Raw genomic sequence first — 22,046 nt, forward strand, 5'->3', positions numbered from 1 at the left:
TTGACAGACAGAGATCACAAGTAGGCAGAGAGGCAGGCAGAGAGAGAGGGGGAAGTAGGCTCCCCGCCAAGCAGAGAGCCCGACGTGGGGCTGGATTCCAGGACTCTGAGATCATGACCTGAGTGGAAGGCAGAGGCTTTAACCCACTGAGCCACCCAGGCGCCCCTACTGCCGATTTCTTAATTGGATTATTTGTTCTTTGGATGTTGAGCTGTTTAAGTTCTTGATATCTTTTGGATACTGACCCTTTATCAGATATGTCATTTGCAAATATCTTCTCCCATTCTATAGGTTGCCTTTTAGTTTTATTGATTGTTCCCTTCACCATGCAAAAGTTTTATTACTTTAATGAAATTAGTTTATTTTTGCTTTTGTTTCCCTTGCCTCAGGAGACATATCTAGAAAAAAGTTGCTATAGCTGATGTCAAAGAGTTTGCTGCCTGTGATCTCTTCGAGGGTTTTTATTGTTTCAGGTCTCACTTTTAGATTGGTAATCCATTTTGAATATATTTTTGTTATGGTTTAAGAAAGTAATACTTGGGTGCCTGGGTGGCTCAGTTAGTTAAGTGTCTGACTGTTGGTATTGGCTCAGGTCATGATCTCGGGGTCATGAGATCGAGCCCTGTGTTGGGTTCTGTGCTCGGTGTAGAGCCTGCTTAAGATTCTCTCTTTCCCTCTTCCTCTGTCTGTCCTCCTGCCACATTGCTCTAGCTTGTGCACCCTCTCTCTCAAAAAAAAAAAAAAAAAAAGTGGTCTAGTTTTTTTTCTTTTGCATGTTGCTATCTGGTTTCCCCAATACCATTTGTTGAAGAGACTGTCCTTTTCTCATTGGATATCCTTTCCCGCTTTGATGAAGATTAATGTACTGTACAGTTATGGGTTTATTTCTGGGTTTTCAATTCTGTTCTATTGATCTATGTGACTATTTTTGTGCCAGTACCATACTGTTTTGACTAGCTAGTAAACAATAAATGGGTCAGCTAGGACATAAAAGAAGACATAAAAAAGTATATGGAAACAAATGAAAATGAAACCACAGAAGTCCAAAACATTTGGGATGCTGCAAAAGTGGTTCTAAGAGTGAAGCTGATAACAATACAGGCCTATCTCAAGAAGCAAGAAAAATCTCAAATGAATAACGTAACCTTACACCTAAAGGAGCTAGAAAAAGAAGGAACAAAACCTAAAACCAGCAGATGGAAGGAAATAATATAGAGTAGAAATAAGTGATAAAGAAACTAAAAAAATAATGAAAGAGCAATGAAACCAGGAACTTATTTATTTGTCAGAGAGAGAGTGAGAGAGAGAGAGCTAGTGAGCACAAGCAGAGGGAGCAGCAAGCAGAGGGAGAAGCAGGCTCCCTGCTGAGCAAGGAGCCTGATGTGGGACATGATCCTGGGATCATGACCTGAGCCAAAGGCATTTGCCCAACTGACTGAGCCACCCAAGTGTCCCCAGGAGCTGGTTTTTCAAGGAAAAACAAATCGATAAAATGGATAAACCTCTTGCCCAACTTTATAAGAAAAAAAGAGAAATAACTCAAATAAATAACGTCACAAATGAGAGAAGAGATAACAACACAGAAATACAAACAACTATAAGAGAACATAATTACGAAAAACTATATGCCAACAAATCGGACAACCTCTAAGAAAGGATAAATTCCTAGAAACATATAAACTACCAAAACTGAAACAGGAAGAAATAGAAAATTTGAACAGACTGATAACCAGCAAAGAAATTGAATCAGTAATCAAAAAAACTCCCAACACCAGGTGCCTGGGTAGATTCGCTCAGTCGTTAAGTGGCTGCCTTCAGCTTAGGTCATGATCCCAGTGTCATGGGATCAGAGCTCCTTGCTCAGTGGGAAGCCTGCTTCTCCCTCTTCCATTTCCCCGCTTGTGTTCCCTCTCTTGCTGTGTGTCTCTCTATCAAATAAATAAATGAAATCTTTAAAAAACAAACAGACAAACAACTCCAAACAGTGGTGGTTGGCTTTTTGGCTCAGTCAGTAGAGCGTGAGACTCCTGATTTTGGAGTTGTGAGTTTAAACCCCATGTTGGGTGTAGAGATTACTTAAAAGTAAAATCTTTATTTTTAAGAAAAGATTTTATTTATTTATTTGTGAGAGAGAGAGCATGCATGCATAAGCTGGGGGAGAAGCAGGCTCCCCTCCCCACTGAGCAGGGAGCCCGATGTGGAGCTGAATCCCAGGACTCTGGGATCATGACCTGAGCCGAAGGCAGACGCTTAAGCTTAACTGACTGAGCCACCCAGGTGCCACTACATAATGGGTTTTTAATATTCAAAGTGGGATTTCTGGCTCCAGCTTTTCATAGATATTGCCCCACTGCTTTCCAAAAGCATTGTAACATTTGACATTCCTAACATTTAGGAAAGTGTCTTTTCCCACCTCTTCTCAAATTCTGAATGTTTTCTCATTTTTTATTTTCTTCAAGCTTCAAGTTTATCTTTTTTATCCCATTATTCAACTCAAGGCACCATTTTATGTTGGTTTATTGAATACTGCAGAGTAAGGTGAAATATCCATCCTTCCTATACACACATTATTTATTCTCTTATTCCCTTTACACCCCATCATTCCGCTTTCTCCCAAAGCTATCTAGGTTTCCTGCTCTCAGAAATTAATACTTTATCTCCCCTTTTTGTTTAATGCTGTGAACAGCATTGTTTAGTGAGGAAAGCCTTCTGCAATTTTGAGCAACAAGGGTGAGGAATTAAGATGAGAGGGAGATGTATGCTGTAGTGCAGAGACTTTGGAGCCAGATTGTTGTGTGATCTCTGGCAAATTGCCCACCCACTCTACATGTTGGGGGTTTTTTTGTCCATAAAACAGTGATAATAGTACCTTCCTCCTATTGTATGGTACTATTGTGAGGATTGCATTAGGATGGTGCCTGGCACACATCCTTGTTAATATCAGGTCTTGCTTCCTGGGAGGACCAGAGATTAGGTGACTGACCCATCTGGAGGCTCCAGGCTAAAAAGGGTTGTCGTTAAGACTTCAACACTCAAACCTAGGTCTTTTGACCTTTTTAGTCCAGTCTTTGTAACATGTCAAAGCTGCCTTTGGTCACTTCTTGGGGGACTTATTTTGGTCACCTTTATATCAGTCACAACGTGACTACAGTGGGCTGGCCTGAAATAAATATTTGTTGAATGAGTGAATTAGTGAATAAATGTTTTCTACTAGGAAATTACCAAAAGGCTGTTATGTAACTTGTGGGGACAGTGGTTTTCTACCTATTTTTCTCTGCAGCCATTTGTATCTTCTCAAGAATTGTTGGTCTGCCTCTCTAAGTGCCTCCCTAAGCCTTTGGAGGCCATGGTTGATTTAATTTCTTACTTCATGAGCTCCAGGAATTAACCAGTTTGCTTCCCTAAACTGTAGTTTCTTCCTATCGAGTAGTATGAATAATCTATGATTTTATAAATTATGCAGCTTCAGGTATATGGAAGCAGGCAGAAGACAGGAGACTCTTGGGTCACAGAATGAATCGAGTGATAGTTTTTTTTTTTTTTTTAAGATTTTATTTGACAGACAGATCATAAGTAGGCAGAGGAAGGCAGAGAGAGAGAGGGAAGCAGGCTCCCTGCTGAGCAGAGAGCCTGATGTGGGGCTCCATCCCAGGACCCCAGGATCACGACCTGAGCCGAAGGCAGAGGCTTTAACCCATTGAGCCACCCAGGCGCCCCCAGAATTGAGTGATAGTTTATTACTCATAACAACAACAGTAGTTAGACTTTTAGTTTTTTTTTTGGTGCTGGTTGCTCAAGCCCTAATTCCCACAGAGCCGTGCAAAGAGCTATATAACATTGCACATGTGGTGGGTTGCTGTATGCAGAAGCACCCTGAGCTTATTTTCCATAATGGACAGTGTACCCTTTGCTCCAAAAGAAACTGTTATCTTTATTATACTGGACAGTGAGCATGCCTGCCTTTGGTCTAAAAGAAGATACTGTATTTTCCAAAGTCTGGTATATAAACATCTTCAAAAAATAGTGTAGAAAAAAAAAAATAGTGTAGAACACAGAGCAGTTAATGCCTTGCTTTCCTGATTTGGAGACATAGGAGCCATCTGTGGAGAATTGTCTTCCCACATTGTTCTTTGCTGCTCTCCTCTATCTCCTCTTAGGCTAGCTAGGTCAAGTCAGTTTACCTGGTACTGAAGGGAGAGAAATTTGGCAGTTCTGCCCTGAAGGTTAGGGGAGACAGTCTGGGAGGGAAGAAGACATGCCACACATACTTGTAACATAGTGAGACCTGAGCAGTAAGAAATGTGAACCCCACTAGCACTGCTCTCAGCAGAAACACTGATCCTTCTTTTTTTTAAGATTTGATTTATTTATTTATTACACACACACACACACACACACACACACACACAAACACACACACAGCACAAGTAGGCAGAGAGGCAGGCAGAGAGAGAGGGGGAAGCAGGTTCTCCACCGAGAGCTGGATGTGGGGCCCAATCCCAGGAGTTCATGACCTGAGTTCATGACCTGAACTGAAGGCAGAGGCCCAACCCACTGAGCCAGGTGGCCCAAGAACAGGTGCCCCAAGAACACTGACCCTTCTCACTAGATTTCTCCAGTCTGATGCTGTTGACTGATCCTCCTTTTTGAAACTCTTATCTCCCTTGTCACTGTGACCCACTTGTTCAGGTTTTTCTCTTACCTCTTTTGGTTTCCTTCTCTCCCTACTTTTTGGCTTTGTCCTTTCAACTTGCCCCTTAAAACATTAGTGGACTCTAGGACTCCATCCTCAACTGTCTATTTAGGTAAAATGTTTTGTGACTTTCTTCCCCCCATGACTTTAAAATGACAGATTACAATGTTAAGGACCCCAGTTCTCTACACTGGACACCTTTGCTTAGATTCATTCTTTTAGTACCAGGTGTTTGGAATATTGTGAGTATACAAGGTCATTTCATAGTCTCTGCCCTTCCCAGACATAGTCTCACGCAAAGAGCAGGCATTAATCAAATAATCACACAGAGAAGATGTTGGATCTGATTAAGGAGGTCAGGGAACTGTTCCCTGAGACAATGACATTTGGACAGATGTCTTAATGATGAACTGCAGTTAAGCTGGGGAAGGGATTGGGAGAGAACTTCTGTCTGAGGGAAGAGTTTTTTGCAAAGACTCTGTGGCAGAAGGGAATATGGTGAGCAAAAAGGCTGAAGTTCAGTATGACTGAAGTGAAAGGGAATCTGGTGCAAAGTAAGGCTGGAGACCTGGTGTGTGGGTCAGACCACTGATGGCCTGGTAAGCTATGTGGAGCTTTGTCTTTAGACCAAGAGCTGAGAGCTCCTGAATCTTTTTTTTTTTTAAGATTTTATTTATTTATTTGAGAGAGAGAGAGAGAGCATGAGAGGGGGGAGGGTCAGGGGGAGAAGCAGACTCCCCACCAAGCAGGAAGCCTGATGCGGGACTAGATACTGGGACTCCAGAATCGTGACCTAAGCCAAAGGCAGTTGCTTAACCAACTGAGCCACCCAGGTTCCCGAGAACTCCTGAATCTTTAAGCATAATTATGTATTGTTTTGTTTAAACACGTCTTTTATGTAAATAAAAATTAGTTGATTTGTTAGAAAAAAAAATCCCAAAGACCGCGTATATGGCTGGTAATTAGACGGGATTAAGTTTAAAAACCGGGAGTGCTCTGCAAAACTGTCTTTGGTTTGGGTCATGGGTTTCATCATCCACTTAGGTTTCCCTCGCAGGGCGGAGGGAAGAGAAAGGATTCACCCGTTCCACTGTCGGTCTAAACTGAGGCCCGTCCTGGAGTTCCGGCGCGCTTTGCAGTCGTCAGCAGTCTACGTAAAACTGACGAGTCGGAACTGCCGGGCAATGGGTGAAAGGGGTGAGTGGGAAAAATGCCGTGCGATTGGCTGTTTATGAGCTGCATGTTAATTAGTGATAACGTGAAATGTCTTTTGAAAGTATTGTTCGAAAACGCTTTGTCGAACTTTGGTAATGGAACAGTTCTTTGGAAAACACATGCTAGTCTACATTTTGAAAGATAGTGACTTTATTTTAAAAAGTCACCATAAGTAAAATGTACATGGTTTTCTTTCACCCCGGAAAGTAGGAAGAAGTGACGTTAAGACTATACTTTCAGGGATCATTTCTATAGTTTGTTACTAGAGAAGTTTCTCTGAATGTGTAGAGTACCCAAAACCACGAGGAAGAGGCGTGGTGTTTTCTCCTGAGCGTGAAGCTGGCTTTTGGTGTTGCGATTTTGTAACTACCACTTGCCATTGATGATCGTTCTTCTTTCCTTTTGTGGGGAAGTAAGAGGGAGAGAACGCAGTCTGAGTGGTTTTATTTCTTAGTTAAGAGAAGTATTGTGGAGCGGTTATGGTTGTTAGATTTTTTGTTTGTCTTTTTTTTTTTCTTGGGTTTGTTGGGTGCGTGTTGTTTTTTTTTTGTTGTTGTTGTTAGGACTTGGGTGGTGGTTAAGTTTTTTTTTTTTTTTTTTTGTTTAGGGTCATAGCTAGTGTGTGGAGTTTTGCTTATTTGTGGGGGTTTTTAGTTTTACTCGCTAATAACAAATAACATATGAAAGTGTTGCATGGGAGAATTCAAGTTTGTTTTCTGATAAGAATTTATCCAGTTTTGTTTTCAAAAGTTCTCTGATGTTTGTATTGCTTTTTCAACTTACTTTGCAGGGATTTATGTTGATGCAGTTAATTCTCTCGGCCAGACAGCACTTTTTGTTGCAGCGTTATTAGGCCTTAAGAAATTAGTTGATGTTCTGGTGGATTATGGATCAGATCCAAATCAGTAAGTACAATAATATCACTATCTAGAAAATAGTATGCCTTTAAGATGAGTTGGGACATTTGGAAAACAGTTTGAGAAGATATTAAAAGAGCCTTTGCTAATTTATATCAATGAAATACAGTTGCATAGCTAGCTATGTTAGAACATATTTTTAAGCAGTTTTACTACGTCCAGTAAAGTAATGGGAACTTAATTGTTATTTATTAAGTAGTACCGTTTGCATATTTCCACTCAGGTTATAATTTGTATGATTCTTAATCAGTTTAACATACCTACCAACCAAATTTATAATATATTTGGGATCACTTAATCAGAATCGCTGGCCTTGCTCTTGTAATTGTGGTCCAGAAGAACCTCAGTTTCACAGTTGGCCCATCTTTTAATGTGGAACAGTGTAGCACTTTTGCTTTTCAGAGGGCTTTCTCAGGCACCAGCTCACTTGATCTTCACAACCACCTCTTCCAAGAGGGAGGGGACAGCAGGTACTTTTACGGTTCCTATTGAACAGAACCAGAAACATGATTCTAGCTGATTTCTACAGGAATTCCAGAATATACTCATAAACGTCATAAAGTAACATTTCCATCTTCTTACACAAGGAAGCCGTATTTAATGTATCTTAAAAAGGTAAAGTATTGATGTTGGAAGATTTTGGGGGCTTTTGTTTTTTATAAGGTTGCTTGCTTAGTAGGAGAAAACTTGGAAGCTTACAAAAGAATAAAGAAAAAACACCAATTGGTATTAGAATTCTATAACCCTGATGTAAATTAATACAGTGAACATTTTGCTGTTTCCTTCTAAGACTCATATACACTCTCCTGTCCTGTGTTAATGTTTAATTTCAAAGCTGAGAAAGAAAGGGCTGTCTCACTTGTTTGCAGGTAACAGTGTTATAGGTGGCCACACTGGGAATTCCTGGAGTTCTCAGCAAAAATGCAGCATTTTCCAGTTATCTGCAGTTATGTCTGTTTTGTGGAGGCTTACAGCTGGATCCCTTAAAGATCAAATCATTCAAAGATTTAATATTCCAGGTTAAGAGTTAAGGCCCAGAAAATTTAAGTGACTGGCCTATAATGGTATGTTAATGGTTAGAGCTGAGACCAGGAGCCCAGGCCTTAAGAACTCAGTTTTGACTTTCCTTTTTCAAAAGTCCCCGTGATGGCAAGGGGAGGTAGGAAAGGAAATTGTCAAAGAGGGGAAGGCAATTCCCCTGTTTGTATTTTGTGATAGGACTATTTTCATATGACTTAAAAAATATCTTTTGATCAAAGTGAAGGGAAATTTCTGGGGGGAGGTTATATTATTAAGTGCTCAAAAGAAATGCTGTGATGACAAGGACCTACTGAACTCATAAAATCAGAATCCTGTGGGTCCAAGTGGAGTCAGTGAGCACAGGCTCTCTCTAAGAAGGGTTAGGCATTTGTTGCTCCTGGGTAGGAAAGGGAGCCAGGAAGGCCAGATCTTCTAAATTTCCAAGAGGCTTATAATCCCAAAATTTTTTTTAGTTAAAGATTTTATATATTTGTGGGGCACCTGAGTGGCTCAGTGGGTTAAGTCTCTGCCTTTGCTCAGGTCATGGTCTCAGGGTCCTGGGATTGAGCCCCGTAACAGGCTCTCTGCTCAGCGGGAAACCTGCTTCTCCTTCTCTCTCTGCCTGCGTCTCTGCCTACTTGTGATCTATGTCTGTCAAATAATAAATAAAATCTTAAAAAAAAAAAGATTTTATATATTTGTTTGAGAGAGTGAGCTGGCGGGGAGAGGCAGACGGAGAGGGGGAAGGAGGCTGCCCACCGAGCAGGGAGCCCAACATGGGGCTTGATCCCAGGACCCTGAGATCATGACCTGAGCTAAAGGCAGATGCCTAACTGACTGAGCCAATGTGACCCTGAAAATCCCAATTTTTAGTGAGAAATCTCCCAAATGTTAAATATTATCAATTAATTAAAAAAAATTTTTTTTTGACACAGAGTGAGAGATCACACGTAGGCAGAGAGGCAAGCAGAGAGAGAGAGGGAGAAACAGGCTCCCCGCTGAGCAGAGAGTTCGATGCAGGGCTCGATCCCATGAGCCCACGATCCCTGAGATCATGCATGACCTGAGCCGAATGCATAGGCTTAACCCACTGAGCCATTCAGGTGCCCCCAATTTTTTTTTTAAGTAGGCTTTACACCCAGCACAGCACTTGAACTTACAACCCCAAGATCAAGGGTTATGTGCTCTACTGACTGAGTCAGTCAGGCACCTCTGAGTTGTAGATTCTTCTTCTTCTTTTTTTTTTTTTTAAATAAGATTTTATTTATTTATTTGAGAGAGAGCACAAGCAGGGGGAGCGGCAGAGGGAGAGGGAGACTCCGACTCCCCCACTGAACCGGGAGTCCCATGCAGGGCTCCATCCCAGGACCCTGGGATCATAACCTGAGCTGAAGGCAGACGCTTAACTAACTGAGCCACCCAGGCATCCCTGAGTTGTAGATTTTTTTTTTTTTTTAAGGATTTTATTTATTTATTTGACAGAGATCACAAGTAGGCAGAGAGAGAGGAGGAGGCAGGTTCCCCGCCGAGCAGAGAGCTCGATGCAGGGCTAGATCCCAGGACCCTGGGATCACGACCTGAGCCGAAGGCAGAGGCTTTAACCCACTGAGCCACCCAGGCGCCCAAGTTGTAGATTCTTAATCAGATTGCTGGCATCAGGGTTTTGCAGGCCTCTACCATAGGATTGGGAGATAGAGACATTCTCACTTGAGAGGGAAGATCTCTGGTTAGGCTGTGCTTCACCACCCTGACTCCAGGACACTACAGACATGAAGAAATTGTTTCAGAGCAGCTAATACCAAGGGACAATGGGAAAAGGAACACCAGATTTAGAACGAGACCCATACCTGGGTATATATCTCAGCTTTGCCCTTTTGTTTTCTTATCTGTTAATTGGAACATGATACCACCTCAAAGGGTAGAAAGGTAAGGGTGGAAAAAGGGGGTGTGTATAAAGCTCCTATTGGCATAGCCTCACAAATGGTATTATAATCCTCCTCCCAAAGGTTGCCTTTGTAGAAGGGGAGCCTTGTGTCAGTCATCGAATCCCCCACCCCGTTCTGTGGAAGGGAGGAGTTTACAGACACTGATACAAGCACCTCCCCTTCCAGCCGCTGCTTTGATGGAAGTACTCCTGTTCACGCAGCAGCATTTTCAGGCAATCAGTGGATCCTCAGCAAACTGCTGGATGCAGGGGGTGATCTTAGACTCCATGATGAAAAGGGTCGAAACCCGCAGACTTGGGCTCTGACATCCGGGAAGGAGCACAGCACCGCGGTGAGGCCCGCTCTGTAACCACAGCCAAGGCAGAGCACTGAGTAGGAATCGGGAGCCCAGGGAGCGGGGAGGAGCTGATCCTGGGGACAGCACAGGGCTTACAGTGGCCTTACCTAATGGCACTGGATACACAGGCCTGGATTGAAGCAAGTTAACCAGCTATAAACTCTCAGGTAAATCTAGTGAATCTTTTTGATCATCCATTCAGTGAGGAGGGAGAACTTTTTGAGGAACCAGAGAGTTGGAGGAAATTATTGCCAAATCACCTCCCTGGAAACATTCCATTCCCGTAAAAAATCACCTGGGCCCTACCCTTTGCAGAGATTTCCCTGTCAGGGAATCCTGGCTCCTCAGATCATTCAGGTCAGACTGTCCCAGGTCCACTGAAGGCCAGGGTAGCTCTTGGTTCGCTCCAGCATTGAACATCTTCACGGCGTGTTGCAGATGGTGGAGTTCATGCAGCGCTGTGCGTCGCACATGCAGGCCATCATACAGGGTTTCTCCTGTGACCTCCTGAAGAAGATCGACTCCCCGCAGCGGCTCATCTGCGGCCCGCCCCGGTTTGGTGGTCTCATACAGGGGTGAGTGCTGCCTTGAACAGTGTGGGATATTTGGTGTCACCCCAGCCTTCCTTGTAGGAGCCCTGCAATGTGGACCACCAAGTTTCCCACCATATGGGGTCTTGTCTGGCATCTGGCCCACTCTAAGTGGTGAGCTCCGACAGAGAGGCCTTGGCCCCTGCAGAAGTAGCCAGAGGAGCACCTTCTGCTGCCCTGCCCCCATGCAGGAATGTGGGGTGGGTGGAGAGTGGCCTGGGCTCTAGTGGGAGCCACTCTGTGGTTAGTGGTTAGCAAAAAAAGAAATTTGCAGGTCTGAGGAGCCCAGCAGAAAATTCCTTCTCAGCAGAGCAGCCAACTGGCTTTTGTGTCATCTCCCAAACCATGGAAATAATGCTCCTTTATTCCTAAGATTGCAAAAGAACACGAATGCTTAACTTAACTCAGATCTCTCACACTAGCTGTTTTAAGCTAGTGTGAGAGATCTGATGCTAGCGGGGTGGGCAGCCTCCATGCCCCCGTCACAGCTGCAGGAGGAGGGCCTCAGGCTTCTTTCCATGCTCAACTACCTAGCTCTTTTAAAATTCTTAGGGCTTTGTTGACTTAGGGTTTATACTCATGGAATCCTTTCCATTTTGATTTTCTCTGATGACATTACTTTCTGTAATCAGGGTTGCTAGACTTGTCACACCTTCACGGGCTCTCTCTTCCTGTCCTTCCCTGAGCAAGTCTGGTTTTCTTCCTATGAGCTGGATATTGCTTCTCAGGAAAGATAAGTTAATTCCCTTGAGGAGTAGTTACTCCTAACTGCTCCTCCTGGGGCCACTCTTGTGGGTCAGTTTCTAGAACAACCTTTTAAAAATGGAAATGGAGTTGTGCCACTCTCTGCTAAAAACACTTTAAGGCATTCTCTGTACCTATCAGGATAAACTCCCAAATCCCTTATCTGATCCTGGAGGCCCTACTGGGTCCAACTCCTGCCACCTCTTTGCCGGCCCTTGCTACTCCCCTTTGTGTGGAGCTCCCTCATTCAGAGTTTGGAGAGACTTGTCCCAGTTTGTAATGATTTTATTTATATATGTTCTTGCCCATTTCTAATAAGACTGAACGCTGCCAACTAAGAAAAGGAGGTGAAACTGAACAAGAGACAAAGGCCTTTTATTTAGGGGTGTCAGAATTGCAATTCAGGAAGCACAGATTCTGGTAGCACGCAGGAAAATGGGGGAAAGTGAGCCTTATTTATGAGAAAGAAGAAGGAGGTGGTAATTATATAACAGATAAAGAAGAGGGAAAAAACCCTGTGAACTGGTGCTAACTGCTTGGCTGTTTCTGATTACTCTGTTTTATTAATGCTGTCAAATGAAACTGCCCTTGATAGGCATTTGTTAACTATTCTGTGTTAAAGTTCATACCAACAGTTTTATTGTGTGAATGCCATTTGTTCTGTTGAGTCTTATGGGCGACTGCTTGTAAAACCATTGTCGCTCCTGGAGTTCATCGTTAGAAAGGAAGGTGGAGCTTCAAAACAGAGTCTCTCATGACCAGAAATTTTATACAGTTCTACAACACCAAGAAGGCAAGACCCATGTCTGTGTTGCTCACTACCAGCCCTTCACTGCTTGTTGGAATGTGGGCCAACCTCAAGGAAAATCAAAATAAAGTATTGAGAAACAACTTCAGTTACTAATCTAGATGTAGCATCTACTTTATAGTTAGATGAAATATTCTTTTTATGGGGTTGGACCGCAGAGTGCCTGATGGGAGTGGAAGTACACACATTCCCCCTTTTTTAACGTAAAGAAACCACCTGAGTCAGTGAGATAAGAAATGGCCTCTCAGATCTGAGTGGGACCATATCAAGTAAGATTCCTCACAGGTACGTGTTTACACAGAGTCTGGTTGGGGCAAAGAAAAACACGAATTGAGTAGGACAGATGGTTGTATGGTTGTGGATAACCGGAGTCTTTTTTCTCCCCCCACCCAGCTGAGTTCGCTTACATAGACATGGCCTGAGGAATTTAGGTAAAAGAGCAAGAAATGGGGTTGGTCTGAGTGCAGTTGTTGCCTGGGTCCCCACTGGGGAACAGCCAGCTCCTCTACTTCAACAGAGCTCATACCCTCTGAAGAGCCACTTACACAGCCCGGGGGCCCCAGCTGGGCAGGGGGAGCCATGTCAGTGGGGTGTCCTGCCCTTCTGCCACCTCAAAATCCTTGCCCCTGTGCAGGAGGCAGTTGGCTGTCCCCTGGATCTTCACTTAAACTTCATAGCAGCTTAAAGCGCAGAAGGGATAGCTCATGAAAAGTGGGCACATGGAGCCTCACAGAGCTCGCGTGGGGTGAGGATGAGTACACGCTGTCACCCGCAGCTCCTTTGTCATTTGCTCCAGCAGTAGCAGAATGTTTTGTCTTTCAGTCTGAGCCCAAACTGCCGCATCAGAAAGCATTAACTGAGCATGTGCTGCATGCATGGCACTGTGTCAGCCTCTGGGAGTGAAAGAAATATAAGCCACTCCTCTTAAGACACCTTTAGTTCATGGGGGTCCCAGTGTGCAGGTGGTCCCAGTGTGCAGGTGGTGGTTTGGGTGTGATATGTGGGAAGAGCAGTGGCTGGAGTGAGCAGCATCAGGGTCTCGTCCCTCCTGCTTCTCTGTGACCCCAGACCAGGAGGTTCCCCCTTCTCTGGGCTTCATTTGTCCCATCTATAAAAATAAAAGTTGGATAAGATATCTTTTGATTTTTTCCAGCTTTGACTATCTGAATTCATTATCTACTGTTGCATAATGAATCCACCCCAACCTCCCCAAACTTAGCAGTTTCAAATAGCAATAAACGTTTGTATCTTATGCAATTTCTGTGGGTCAGGACTCAGGGAATGCCTTAGCTGTATGGATCTGGCTCAGGGTTCCTTACAAAGTTGTATTCAAGATGTCAGGTGGGGCTTTATCATCTGAAGGTTTGACTGGGTCTGGAGGATCCAGTTCCAAGATGGCATAGTCACACGGCTGACAGATTGGGCCAGAATGTTGGGCCTCTCCATAGGCTACTGGAATGTCCTCGCAACATGGCAGCTGGTCTCCTTTAGAGCAAGTAATCAGAGCATCATTAGAACAGAAGCCTGGATGGATTTCGTCTTGGAATTCAACCAGTCTGTCATTTCTTCAGTGTCTAGTTCTTCAGGTAGGTCTCCCCTATCTGACCAGAAAGGCAGGATTACCAGGAGGTAGAAATCACAGGGCCCGCTCACAGACTGGCTATTATATCATCTGTAGTTCCAGGATAAAAAGTCAAGTAGTCAAGACAAAATGAACTACACATTCTCATAGCTTGGTTCAGCTTTTTCCTCTGGATATAGGTGGTTAACTCTTAAATTTTCTTCCATTTAAAACTATTTCTAGAAACCCTAATGGCTCTCCTAATAGACTGCTTAAAGCTGGAGTCATTTCTGCACAGAATATCTACAGCTTTGGCTTTGGGAAGGTAAGAGGTTGCTGTGGACACCCAGCACTTTTGGGGCCAACTGGAGAGCCACCTGGCCCTGGCTCTGGCCCCCTTTCCCCTCTTTGTGCAGCTCTTCCATATCCTCTCTGGAGAAGTCATTCTCTTCTGCAGGACAGACACCCTCAGTGTTCCTGTCCGACTGAAAAATGGAGAAAGCCCTGAAAATTTCCCTTGAATGACCTTGGGCTACATTTGGAGAGTTTAGAAAATGTTCCTTTAATTCCTAGTGAGGGCCCCAGACTTGTCTCCTTGAAGAGGAGCAGAGAGCTCTACTGACCCCTGGGGTCTTTTGTGTGTGTGTGTGTGTGTGTGTGTGTGTGTGTGTGCGCGCGTGTGTGTGCGTGTGTGCTTTGAAGTTTATTTATGTATTTAAGTAATCTCTACACCCAGTGTGGGGCTTGAACTCGGGAGCCCAAGAGCAAGAGATCAAGATTCCAAGAGATAAGGAGTCAGGGCTCTTCCGACTGAGCCAGCTAGGCGCTCCCCTCAACACCCCTCCACACCGCCCCCCACCTCCAGTCTTCTTTGTGATCAACCCTCCATAGACTGGACCTCCATAAGTTTTTGTTGGAATGCCTTTAAGGAATTGAGATTTTAAACTGAGAATATCTTGAGGGAAAATAGTATCTTTTGGGTTCTTGGTTCTGCTCAACAAAGAGAGACATTTGGGCATGTGGTGCTGCCTGCTGACAGTTTAGTCTCTAGCCCTGTGTCTGTTGGTTGTGCTAAGGAAGCCTTGGTGGGGAGGGGGAGGAGGAGTGTCAGCTTTAGTTGTGTTTTGGCCTGGGTTCTCTGGGGGCCTGAACCTCAACCTAGAACTTCAGTTAGGTGTCTGACCTTTTTTCATGAGCCTTGGTTTCCTCACTAATGAAGGACAAAGAATATTACAACCTTGCAGGGGTTCTAGGCAGATTAAAGAGAGCACAAATTAAAGAATAGTGTCCAGGGCATGGGGGAGTTCAGCAGGTTGGTCAGTAGCAGCTATTTTTGGCTGGCTGACAAGATTCTTGGGGCATTTTACTTTTCCTCTTCTCTCCCCTTGATTTGAACCTGTGCTCTGCTTTCAGTTTTATCTCACAGGGGGAGCACAGCTGGCCTACCTAGGATCTCTCCCAGTAATCGGAGAAAAGGAAGTGATTCAAGCCGATGATGAGCCTACCTTCTCTTTCTTCAGTGGCCCCTACATGGTCATGACCAAGTGAGCAGCAGCTGGCCTGTGGGAGGTCTGATGTAGTCCCACAGGAAGGGTGGGCTTCACGTGACTCCTTTATGTGTGGAGGCTTTCTTCTCCAACACAAGGAAACATGAAGAACAGATGTCTAAATCAGGGTTTCTCAACCTGGACACTACTGATGTTTTTAGCTGGTGTCCTTTGTCATTGGGGCTGCCCTGTGGCTTGTAGGAGGCTTAAGAGCATCTCTGGTTTCTACTCACTAGATGCCAATAGCAACCTCCAGTGAACCCCTTCCCTCGCAGTTAGGACTGTGACAACCAGAGTGTCTAGAGACATTGCTAGATTCCACCCCCTCCCCATTGAGAACAGCTACTCTAAAGGATTACTCATGATGCTGTTCTTAACTTTCTGTTTTCTAAAGAGTTTCAGGCAGCTTAGTGGTGACTGTCCCGCCTCTAATATAGGCCAGAGGGTATTGATTGAGGTTTCCGTGGAATCCGTGGAATCCGGAACAGGCATCAGCTGTAGCTCTCAGCAGCCAGCTGCCGCAGGGGCAGCAGTAATGGGATTTGGCTATGACAGAAGTCCCTGGGGTGTTTTCAGCCCCCAGAGACCTGGCCCCTGCAGGGTCCTAAGAGTTGTCATGCCCCAGGTCTGTTGCCCTCCTTGAACCTGGATGGTTCCTCCGTGCCTCAAAGAAACACCCTTCTGAAAAGGCCTCTGCCAGCCTCCTGAGACCCTCTGTCCCCTACACCCTTTGTTTCCTGCCTTTGCCACAGATTTGTAGCCAGGTCCCTTCCTGTCTGTCCTGCTGCTGTGGTCTTTGTCCAAGTCATCAGCACCCTTCACCCAGACTGGCCTCCTAGCCAGTCCCTCCATTCCCTGACACCCCTTCCTACCATTCCCCACACTGCTGTTGCTATTGTCTTTCTAAGATGCAGACCTGATCATGTCACTCCTGCCCTTGAATTCTTCAGTGACTTCTTGCCACCTATACTAAGTTCCCCAGGGTGCTTTAGGATATGGGGGTTGGAGTATGAGAGGAGGGGGAGGGAGGACTCAAGGGCGCGAGGGTGGGGGCTGCTTTATAGATTCTGTGTAACACCACTTCTCTGGTCTTTGGCTGGGAGAGCAGCTCACTCCCTGCTGCTCACGCTTTCCCTTGTCCTTGCAGCCTGGTGTGGAATGGGAGCAGGGTCACAGTGAAGGAGCTGAATCTCCCCACCCACCCTCACTGCAGCAGGCTTAGGCTGGCTGACTTGTTAATTGCAGAGCAGGAGCATAGCAGGTGAGAAGGAAGTCCAGGGGCCTGGTGCATTACAGTCCAGGTCTCTCTTTACAGACCCAAGTTCAGGGCTATACAGTACTGTCCCCGGGGTGTGGAGACCAGCCCCCCCTCAGCCTCAGTATTTCCTGACTGTTGGAATGGGTTATTTGATTGCAAAGGCTACCAAGAGAGAGAAGGTGGAATTAATGGGTAGCCTGAGCGGTGGGGATAGTGGTAGTGAGTGGCTTAATTCTCTTAACTGATTCACTTCCATAACCTGTGTCTCTGATGGTCCAGCCTCCCATCCAGCAGCCCTCCAAGGCCCTTCCTCTTTATGGCCTTGTGCTCATCAGGATAGCATGTACAGTCCTGTCTTCATAGACCATGGCTGTGCATGAAATCCACACAATGGAGGAACTGAGTCTCTGCCATTGAGAATATGCTCGTGGGTGTACCCTAGTGCCCTGTGCTTCCTGTGGCCCCAGGGTTAGCCCTTCAGCTCTTGCTGAGGCAGGATCTTGGTTCATGGTTTCACTCCAGGACTGCTGAGTGAATGAATCTGGTTCCTTGAGTAGGCCACTCAACCCCTGCGAGTGGTGTGTCAGAGGCCAACCTCTTCCTTTTGGGGAAGTCACTGTAAGGAAGCTGGAAAAACACATGTACACTGTGTGGACTTTGCCATGAGACTGAGGGGTCTGTGACCTAGGGGAAGTCCCTGACAGCTTTCTGACCTAGGTTTCTTTATCTCAAAAATGAGTATAATGATCTGTTTCTTACAGGTGGTTGCTAGGATGTGGATGATGTACATGGGATGCCTTGGTCAGTAGCTCTTGGTGACATTGGCATTGTTGTTACCGATGAGAGGCCATAGATTCCCCTACTCCCATCCCCCCACCCATCCTGTTTTCTTAGAAAGACATAATGTACAAATGCTGTGTGTTTAGAATGTGTTCAAGGGGCCTAGAAGGAAGGAAAACCCTCATTTTTTCCTTTTTCAGCCACATCTGAAGCTGCTTTTGTTTTGTAGCAAGCTCCGACACCCCCACCTGCTGCAGCTGATGGCCGTGTGCCTGTCCCAGGACCTGGAGAAGACCCGTCTTGTGTATGAGCGTGTCACGGTCGGCACACTGTTCAGCGTCCTCCACGAACGGGTAAGTGGCTGCTTCTGAGCATTTCCTCCCCTTGCTGCCCTCCCCACTTCTCCCCACTGCCCTCTTCCCCCTGCCCCAGCAGTGAAGTTTCCATTTTTGTTTTCCATTTTTTGAAGATAAATGTCCTAATTCTTTACTTTCTAGGGCTATATATCCACCATTTACGGCTGATAAGCACCTGGTTGGAACTAATGTGATTTTATTGTTGTCTGTCCTGTTTTTTCATCGGCCCTCTAAGAGCTCAATGGACCCAGAAAACAAACAGATGCATTTCTAGCTAACTGTAATCAAGTGGCCTGTGGCTGGCTGGCTGGCTTTCTTTCTTTCAGATTTTATTTATTTATTTGCCAGAAAGAGAGTACATGTGCACAAGCAGAGGGAGCAGCAGGCAGAGGGAGAAGAAGTAGGCTTACCGCATTGACCTGAGCAGAAGGCAGCAGCTTAACCAACTGAGCCACCAAAGATGCGCCAACCCCTGGTTTAATTCCCTGTATTTTCACTTGTGCCTTTCATGACCTTTACTGTAGAAAGGGCTTTGTTTATATACACATCTGAGTCACTCCCTTTCACTTTTCAAATCTTGTGGGAACATCGTTCAGGGCCCACAGACTCCCTAGGAAGTGTGCTTTGGGCTGAGATGAGCTTCAGAGAGGTCCTGGAGCATTTACTTTTCTTTCTCCATCACTTTGCTCTACAGACTCTGGGCAGGAGTGAGAAGAGACCCTCTAGGAAAGGCCTTACTCCAAAATGGCTAGCCATTCCTCCTGCCTGAGCACTTCCTATTAGTGTTATCTCTCCTTCCCTCCCGTCCCTTTTTGTCTCTTGTCATTTGATGAAGGCATTACCTGAAAATGCCATTTCTCTGGGCAACAGTATAAAGAGCCCAGAAATAAACCCATGCTTATCTGGTCAGTTAATGTGCAACAAAGGAAGCAGGAACATACAATGGGGAAAAGACAGTCTCTTTATCAAATGTTGTTGGGAAAATTGGACAGCCATATGCAGAAGAATGGAACTGGACCACTTTGTTACACCATACAGAAAAATAAACTCAAAATGGATTACAGACCTAAATATGAGCCTTGAAACCATCAAACTCCTAAAAGAAATGATGGGTAGTAATCTCTTGGGTATGGGCTTTAGCAACATATTTAAGGATATGTCTCCTTGGGGCGCCTGGGTGGCTCAGTGGGTTAAAGCCTCTGCCTTCGGCTCAGGTCATGATCCCAGGGTCCTGGGATCAGGCCCCACATTGGGCTCTCTGCTCATCGGGGAGTCTGCTTACCACCCCCCCCCCGCCCCGCCTGCCTCTCTGCCTGCTAATGATCTCTGTCTGTCAAATAAATAAATAAAAATATAAAAAAAAAAAAAAAAAGGATATGTCTCCTCAGGCGAGGAAAACCAAAGCAAAAATAAACTATTGGAACTACACCAAAATAAAAAGGTTTTGTACAGCCACGGAAACCATCAGCAAAACAAAAAGGCATCTGACTAAATGGAAGAAGATATTTGCAAAGGAAATACCTGATAAGGAGTTAATATCCAAAATACATAAAGAACTTAACTGACTAGAAAAAGAGCTAAATAATCCCATTAAAATGGACAGAGGATCTCAATAGACATTTTTCCAAAGAAGACATACAGATGGCAGACAGACACATGAGAGGGTGTTCAACATCACTTATCATTAGGGAAATGCAAATTAAAACCACAGTGAGATACCACCTCACACCAGTCAGAATGGCTAGAATCGGAAAGACAAGAAGTAAGTGTTGGCAAGGATATGGAGAAAAAGGAATCTTTCTGCACTGTTGGTGGGCATGTAAATGGTGGAACCACTGGAAAATAGAATGGAGGTTTCTGAGGAAATTAAAAATAGGACTGCTATATGATCTAGCAATTCCATTACTAGGTATTTATGCAAAGAAAACAAAAATGCCAGGGTATCTGGGTGGCACAGTTGGTTCGGCATCTTCCTTTGCTTCAGGTCATGATCGCAGGGTCCTGCGATTGAGTTCCATGTCAGGCTCCCTGCTCAGCGGGGAGTCTGCTTCTCCCTCTGCCTGCCCCTTCCCCTACTCGGGCTCTCTCTCTCTCAAGTAAATAAATAAAATCTTTAACAAAAAAAGAAAATGAAAATACCAATTCAGGGGCGCGTTGGTGGCTCAGTGGGTTAGGACTCTGCCTTTGGCCCAGGTCATGATCTTAGGGTCCTGGGATCGAGCCCCACAGCGGGCTCTCTGCTCAGCAGGAAGCCTGCTTCCCCCTCTCCTCCTGCTGCTCTGCCTACTTGTGATCTCTGTCAAATAAATAAAATCTTAAAGAAAAAAAAAACAGACTCATAAATACAGAAACCAAACTCACGGTTGCCAGAAGGGCAGAAGGTAGGGAATGGGCAAAATAGGTGAAGGGGATTAAGAGGTACAAGCTTAACAGTTATAAAATAAGTCAAAAAGTATAGCCTAAGGGGGCGCCTGGGTGGGTTGGTGGATTGGGCCGCTGCCTTCGGCTCGGGTCATGATCCCAGGGTCCTGGGCTCGAGCCCCGCATCGGGCTCTCTGCTCTGCGGGGAGCCTGCTTCCTCCTTTCTCTCTGCCTGCCTCTCGCCGACGTGTGATCTCTGTCAAATAAGTAAATAAAATAAATATTTAAAAAAAAAAGTATAGCGTAGGGAATATAGTCAATAATATTATAATAGTGTGTGGTGACGGGTGGTGACTATAGTTATTGCAGTGAACATTATGTAACATACGGAATTGTTGAATTACTGTGTTGTACACCTGAAACTAATACAACATTGTATGCCAATTATATTTCAATAATAAGTTTTTTTTTTTTTTTTCCCTGAAAGAATGCCATTTCCCTGGGGAGAGACCAACATCACTTTAATCAGCCAGATATGTTGGTGTGAGTGAATTTCTTTCCTCTTAGTATCAGTCATCTCACTGGGGTAGGGGCTGGACTGGTCCTTTAAGCTTCCAGGTTCTCCCAGTAGCACAGGCTTGAGCAGGGTAAGGTGCAGGACAGGTTCATTGGTGGTGGTGTGGTGGTGGTGAGCCCACCCTGGATACACATACCAGGCTTTGAGAACTTTCTTCTCATTTTTTGTGGCATTTCAGGGAAAGGGTCCAGCTTTGGAGCCGGAGGGGCCCTGGGTCATTGGGACTTTAGGTCAGTCATTTAACCTCCCTGAGCTTCAGGTTCCCCATGTGTAAAATGGGGACTCTAGGTAGCTGTGAAGAACAATTGAAAAGGCTTTGGAAACCGCAAAGCATTCTGCAGCATCCGGGGCCCAGTCCCTGTTGTTCCTGGCTGTTTTCTCCCTTGATTCCAGCGCTCCCAGTTCCCCGTGCTGCGCATGGAGGTGATCGTGCACCTGCTGCTCCAGATTTCTGACGCCCTGAGATACTTGCATTCCCGGGGGTTTATCCACCGCTCCCTTAGCTCCTACGCCATCCACATCGTCTCCACAGGGGAAGCAAGGCTAACCAACCTGGAGTATATGATGGAAAGGTGGGTGCTGTAGAGAAAGAATTTGATCTGGGTGGGCCTCTTCCTCATTGGTGAGCTGAATTGTTCATCATTGGAGAAAGAGGTTTCCCAGATGCCTTGCCCTGTCTGCCAAGGTTAGGACTTTGGGGAAGTTAATTCTGCTCAAGACATTCTCATTTTAATAAACATTTAACAAGCAAGGGCCCCTATTCGCCAATGGTGTAAATGCTCTATCTACTTAAAAATTTTCAGTGGCTTAACTCAACCAAGGTATGTTTCTTATTCCCATTGCTGTGTAATGTGTATGTTGGAGGGGGACACTCACTGTATTCCAAGTTCCCCCATCCATAATTCTGCTGTCCCTAAGCTTCAGCCCCCCACTGTGTTCTGTGGTTGCTGGTCGGTGAGGAGGGAGCATGCAGGGCCACGTGGTATTTAGGGGCCAGCCTGAAGTGGCTGTATCGTTGCTTCCTGCTTTGTAGTCCCCTCCTCACTGCAGGGAGGCTGGGAAATGTGTCATAGCCGTGCATCCTGGAAGGAGAGAGAAGGTGTTAGGTGCTGGAGAGCCTTACAGTTGGTCACGGCTCCCACTCTTGGGCCAGGTTCTTGGCTGGGCGGGCTCTAAGGGCATTCCTGGCCCTTGAGGCTATCAGGGCAGTGAGGGGGCAGAGAGAAAAACAACCCCTTCATTCAAGGGTTAGTGGGTGGGCTTCATTTCCCATTTGGCAGGTGTCAGAGTCCTCCTAAGAGTTGGGGGTACCTGCTGTCTCCATCCGTAGGCTCTA

General features: G+C 45.3%; 1 protein-coding gene across 3 annotated transcripts in view; it reads left to right on the forward strand.

Annotated features, from left to right (window-relative positions):
• LOC111151495 (testis expressed 14, intercellular bridge forming factor) overlaps positions 1–22,046 on the forward strand; it is a 94,150-nt gene that overhangs the window by 25,666 nt on the left and 46,438 nt on the right. For 2 of the 3 annotated variants that reach the window (XM_022509509.1, XM_022509511.1), the window contains exons 2-9: positions 6,699–6,813; positions 9,957–10,122; positions 10,567–10,703; positions 14,075–14,156; positions 15,245–15,375; positions 16,526–16,639; positions 17,646–17,769; positions 21,104–21,282. In XM_022509509.1, coding sequence (XP_022365217.1) covers positions 6,699–6,813; positions 9,957–10,122; positions 10,567–10,703; positions 14,075–14,156; positions 15,245–15,375; positions 16,526–16,639; positions 17,646–17,769; positions 21,104–21,282 — 1,048 coding nt within the window. Of the gene's footprint in view, positions 1–6,698; positions 6,814–9,956; positions 10,123–10,566; positions 10,704–14,074; positions 14,158–15,227; positions 15,376–16,525; positions 16,640–17,645; positions 17,770–21,103; positions 21,283–22,046 lie in introns of all 3 variants that reach the window. The other variant, XM_022509510.1, reaches the window with a different exon arrangement.

Source organism: Enhydra lutris, unplaced genomic scaffold (assembly GCF_002288905.1).
Source record: "Enhydra lutris kenyoni isolate GAN:26980312 unplaced genomic scaffold, ASM228890v2 scaffoldscaffold26, whole genome shotgun sequence".
Classification (NCBI taxonomy): domain Eukaryota; kingdom Metazoa; phylum Chordata; class Mammalia; order Carnivora; family Mustelidae; genus Enhydra; species Enhydra lutris.